This window comes from Stigmatopora nigra, chromosome 10 (assembly GCF_051989575.1).
Source record: "Stigmatopora nigra isolate UIUO_SnigA chromosome 10, RoL_Snig_1.1, whole genome shotgun sequence".
NCBI classification, from domain to species: Eukaryota; Metazoa; Chordata; class Actinopteri; order Syngnathiformes; family Syngnathidae; genus Stigmatopora; species Stigmatopora nigra.
This window is the reverse complement of record NC_135517.1, coordinates 5553769-5559579: the sequence shown is the minus strand read 5'-3', so window position 1 is coordinate 5559579 and position 5811 is coordinate 5553769. Positions and strand designations below refer to the sequence as shown.

Below are 5811 nucleotides of genomic sequence, written 5' to 3'. Positions count from 1 at the left end.
ACCTAAATAATAGCCCTCCTAACTATTGTTTTGATTGGGAAATGTGTGAATATATGTCTTCCACTGCACTTCTCTTTGAGTTCAGTCATTTTAGTAAAAACATCTGGCGTGACCAAGTTTGCAAAGCACCAATGAATGTGCTAAAACAAGCGATGTGGTGCTTTAAAAAGCCAAGAATGTGGCAAGACAGCACAATTGGGTGCTAGACAATAATTTCTTATTGTATGATAGAAGCCACTGTTAACTGTAGGGATGGAGACCAAATAATCATTTTGGTGTTTATAGTAAAGTACTACTCTTATTATCTCATCTTTCGCCCCCATCGACACAAAGAACTCTTTGTTCCTCTGGGCACTGATATTAAAAAAGCTGTAGGTGTCACTGTGGGGCCGTTTATCGCACATTGTGCGTATTTGCGTGTCCACGTGTAACAAAAATAAGCACTGTGCGTGTGTTTACATTAGAATGTGATATTTACCTTAACACTTTGATGCTCTCTCATCAAGAGTTACCAAATAACTTCAATAAATGGACTTATAGAGCTCCTGTAATGGAAAGAAAGCAATGCAAACGTTTTTATTGTTGTAATATTATTTATTTCAATAATCTTACTATTATCATCCCCCAGACTCTTGCAAAGCATGCATTTTTATTTTGTATTTGATATTTAGGCTAATTTGGACCTGATGAGTGTAAACAAACAAAGAAATGTCGTTTAACATGAAGTAGTTTCTGAGAAAAATGATGTTGTGCTGAAACGAGAAGCACCTGACTGCAATCCTCTGATTGTACTTCTTGCATACCACATTTGTGGAAATGCATCACATGACATGACTTACAGCAGGTGTGTTCAAACTTTTTTTGTTCAAGATCAACTTTCCAAGGAGTTAACTTTCCACGATCTGTCTTTTTTTGCATGCCATTGACAAAGTTTAGCAATAATATAATGATATAGCTCACATTAAACTCTATCAACAGAGGGTTGAACATCTTAAATACAATACAATCCCATGAAACGACTTTCACTTTTTCTCAATAAATTCCTGTCAAAAAAAACCTTCTGGCAACATCATTATTTTGCAATCTGAACAAAAACATGCGTGCAACTGGAACAAATGCTCCTAGAAGAGGTTCATTTGACACAGTGGAGGTGTAAATTGCTTTCGGAGGAGGAGGATGGAGAGTGGTGGGAGGTGGTGGTGAAGGAGGAGGAGGAGGAGGAGGAGGAGGAGGAGAAGCAGGAGGAGGAGGAGGAGGAGGAGGGCTGGTCGACGTCACTCTTCACAACGTTGGCTGACGCTGACGGCGCTCGGAGCTTTCAGCTCGTCAATCTGTGGCCAGCAGCGGCGGCAGCGACGATCGGGTGAGTGAGCTCGATCCCCCACCAGCTTCTTGACGCACTCAACTCTTCTCCTCCGCTTGAATCAGAAGCACCCCGGACGGGTTGCACGCTGAGTGCTTCCAGATCCAGCGCACAAGCCAGGCTAGCTGAGCCGGCTAGCCTTCGTAAGGGTCGCCGGGTTGTCCATGCATCCGGGGAGCCCCGAGGCAGCCCCGGGCTGGCTGGGAGAAGAAGCCTTCCAGCCTTGACACTCACTCACTCGTGCGCTGTTTTTGCACGCGGTGGCGTTGCATAGCCGGTGAAGAGCATCTTCACCGCCTGTCTGCACCCTTGCAGTTTGACAGCTCCAAAAGGCGATTGATGACTAAAATTCCCTTCATATAGACCCCCCAAAAATGTTGCGCACCGTGGCCAACGTGCTGGCAGCAGGGCTGTTGGTCTTAGGAATGTTGCACAGCTTGGAAGTCGACTCACCATCCAGGGCTGTTGATGGTAAGTGTTCTTGTTATGCATTCATCACCCGCTGTGTTGTTGTTATTGTTGATGTTTTAACTTTGTGAGTGCAACGAATTGCACGAGGTTAATGCAACAATTTAAATGGATCTTTTGTTTGGGCCACATGGGAATATTGCAGTGCCACACTCAGCCTTTCCTCTGCAAGATTGGACACATACACATTGACTTTCATTGAGAAAATGATGGTACAGGCCCAGGAGCGTTCTATTTTGTTTTAATTTTTAGGTGATGCACTATACATGTTAATACACAGTTAATGGCAATGGTGATGGCATGCTTTAAATCAATTGTATCAAGCTTTTTGGCCCCCCAAAACTGTAGGCACATATCATATTCTAGGGGTCTGCAACTATACTTTGGGGGCCCAGCAATTGTCAGCCACTTTAAAAAAAAGTGCCAATTATATTTGGTGAAATACTGAACTCTGTTTTTTTCCATGGGAAACAATATATCATACTTTTTTTTTGTCCTTGAGTAACAAACGAAAGGTAGGTTGGTTTATCAAACTAGAGATTTTTCTCCCGTAAATGTCATAAACACATTGCAAACTTGTTTTGTTCTTACATCACAAATCGCTTCCATCTGCTCTTTTTTTGAGGCAATAAAATTGTTTCCAAGTTTAAAATTTGCATTGAAGCTGCATCAGGGCTCCACAGTTGAAAATACTGTGAAATATTATCAAAATGAATTCATCCTTGTCAATCCTGTTACAATACTTTTGATTCTCAAGTAATAACAACTTTAAAAATATGAATGTGTTATTGGCATTTTTTTTCTTTTCGAGAAATTAACATTTGACAGAAAGAATTTGTTTTTATTTGGGATTAGGATCATAAAATGGTCTTCCCATGTGTTGTTTTAGCTAGTAGATAACTACAGAAAAGTCATCTACTAGGTGAAATAAGACCCTCCCTTATTTCCGCAACTGACCTTGCACACCTTCACGGTCTGGAACAACTTATGGAAAACATTAAAAGCTTGCAATTCTACTCACGCACACCTCGGTTTGATGGTAAAGGAAAGAAAGGGCTGATATTGATGTTGAAAAATGGAAATTTGTTATTTGAAAAAAATCTCTTACCATTTCAGACAACTATTTAATGCATACAGACCTCTTTTAAAACAATGTACAATTTCCATCTGACATCCTATATCGGAGGACTTTTAAGGCACGTCTGTTTTAAATCATCAGATAGATTTTAAGAGCTTCAACATTCAACCAAAACCCTTTGAAGTGATGATACTGCACTTGATAAAATCAAGCTCAAAGACCACATTGAATTCAAGGCGACCTTGAGTTATGTATAACTTCCATGCTTCCACGATGGTGACGTAACAACATTTCCGTGTAACTCGGATCAAAGTTTTAAAGAAAAAAATTACGTCAATGTATACTTTGTATAAAAGAACTAAAATACTCGGAGCTCAGCAGGCTCCAGCACCCCCCGCGACCCAAATGACGAGAAAGCGGTTCAGAAAATGAGATAAAATATATTTTCAACATAACATTGTGAAATATGTGTTTGACACATTGTTTCACTTTAACAACTTAATACTATTTCTATCCCAAACCTTGTCACGTTAACTTTTTTTCAAACATGACAAATCCGATCCAGAGAATTAAGTCACTTCATTTTTCTCTGACTTGCACTGAGTTGTTTTGCCATGTGCTGGACGGCCAAAGACCCACAAGCCCTTGGTTTAATTGGGTCTAAACTGCTTTTTCTTTCTTAGAGGAGACCTCAGTGAACAGTCTCAAATTGTTCAGCAAACTCTGTTAATTGGGGGCTTAGTAGAAAAGGCCCTAATGAAGGAATTCAGATTACTTAACTGTGCAAAACAATGTCATTGCAAAACATACTGCACGTTGTACTTGCATTATTTGGCTTTATACAATGGTATTATAATATCTCTACATTTGTTGTCTCTTACTTAAAATTTCCCTTGGAAAGAAACTTAATTATTACCCCCTTATGGACTCAGTTGAACTTTTTCTCAGGACAATGTCATTTGGCTGATTTGAGACCAACGTCACCGACATGGCCAAAAAGTTCCTATTTGACAGTTTGCTGACAACTTGAAGCAATACAAAAAAACTCTTTATCTGGCAGCTTGGTTTTGCCCAGTTAAATTGAATGTGAATGTGGAAACATACATTTTCAACTGTTTATTGGAGCTCATTCTGTGGTTAAATAGTTAATTTGACAATGTAAAGTAAATACATTTGCATTGCCTGTGGTACATAATTTGGTCAGTGGATATTATGAGGAAAAAAATAACAAGCAAGGCCCAATGATATCTTGCCATAATATTACACCGATACTTTCAGAATGAGAAGAATAGTATTCAATTCGTCATAGTAGTTGAAGCTGTTGATAACTAATGTTCACAGAGTTGGTTCATGTCTCTTGTGTGCTATGGATGTAAATATTTTTTTACACAGTCAAATGCTGCATCATAGCATAAGTCATTTTGATATATTTCATTCTCATTTCATTTAAAATGTTTGAGTGTAGTTGTACTAAATGGAAAGCTTTGTAAATGGATTTCTTAATTAGTGTGCAGAATTCCTACAAGCCATTTGTTATCATTGTGGACATGTTATGAATGGCTAACTCAGTCAATTTTCATAATGGGAAAGTATGCACTACATTTTCTGAGGAGCTTCATTGAATAATAAAACCGATTACTGATCATTATTAGATTTGGGTTATTTCCTTTGGGGAGGGTCTGCTCAAAATGAGTTATGTTAAAAAAAAAAAAAAAAAAAAAAAAAAAAATCAGACATAGGCATTGTCGTCATCATTGACTTGACAAAAAGCCTAGTAGTCATCATACCCTCAGCAGCGTATGACGAAATTGTATAGTGCTTCTCCACAAGTTCGTCTTCCCAGGCCAGACACATTTATGACATTTATTTATGACATATTCATACTTGTTAGCTCTTCGCCTTGAGCGCCATTTTCCGGCGACTACAAGTTGCCTCACCGATGCCAACAAGAATAAGATGGGTCACTTACCTCTGTCTTTATACTTACCCTCCCTCAGTCATCCTGTGGAAGGTAGATCTGCACCAAACAACCTTCCTGTTTCTTCAATTCGACTTGACTTAATTTCATAGTAGGGATATGTGTAGTCGTCACGTCACGTGTTGCTGCAGGTTCAGAGACCTGATGGCAGTTGGGAAGAAGCTGTCCTTGAGCCTGTTTGTCCGTGCTTTGTAGGACCTGTAGCGTCTGTTAAGCTAATTGACAGCTGTTTTCTTACAAATGAAGATGAACTACAGTGATTTATCTCTTAAAAATGAATAAATAAACAAACAAAAAAACAGTTAAGTATGTTCCATAAGAATTACTACTGTAACCCACACAAGCTTGGGAAATTAAATTCCCTTGACCCCCTGAATAACTACAGGTTCACATGGTGTAAAAACAAGTAAAGTAGTGATTTTATTCGCATAATTTTATGACTTTCTCCTCCCAAAATTATTTCAATTTCTTAACATCACGTGAAAAGCAGTTTTGTGGTCATACAAACTTTATCTTGCCAAAATTTGATGCCCTTGAAACCTAACAACTTCCCGATTTTAATCTTATCCTTATTATGATTCGAACCTTGAAATATTACATGATGGTCATCTTGTTCGTCACATTTCAATGCTAACATTGTAATATTACAACTAATCTCTTGAGATATTCCAATGTATATCTTCCTGGCAAGTAATTTCCCACGTCATACCAGACTATCGCTCATGGCATACCAATGTGCTACAGCACAGTGGTTGGCAAACACCGCACTAGGCCCTTTGCTGTGTTGTCAAAGTCTGTTTTATTATCTGGACCCAAATAAGCCGAAACAGCAGCAGAGCCATTTTTCTTTTTTTTTATAACTCTTGTAGCACCCACACACACCTCTTGTAGGCACCATCTTTCATTGCCCATTGTAAAGCAAGA

At 38.8% G+C, this 5811-nt stretch overlaps 1 protein-coding gene across 3 annotated transcripts in view; it reads left to right on the top strand.

Annotated features, from left to right (window-relative positions):
• Window positions 1-1277: 1277 nt before the first annotated feature.
• Window positions 1278-5811, top strand: part of LOC144202555 (low-density lipoprotein receptor-related protein 1-like) — a 72780-nt gene continuing 68246 nt past the window's right edge. The window contains exons 1-2 of one of the 3 annotated variants that reach the window (XM_077725371.1): window positions 1291-1363; window positions 1429-1834. In XM_077725371.1, the coding sequence (XP_077581497.1) occupies window positions 1738-1834 (97 nt within the window). In that variant the 5' untranslated portion in view covers window positions 1291-1363; window positions 1429-1737. Of the gene's footprint in view, window positions 1835-5811 lie in introns of all 3 variants that reach the window. The other 2 variants (XM_077725370.1, XM_077725372.1) reach the window with 2 other exon arrangements.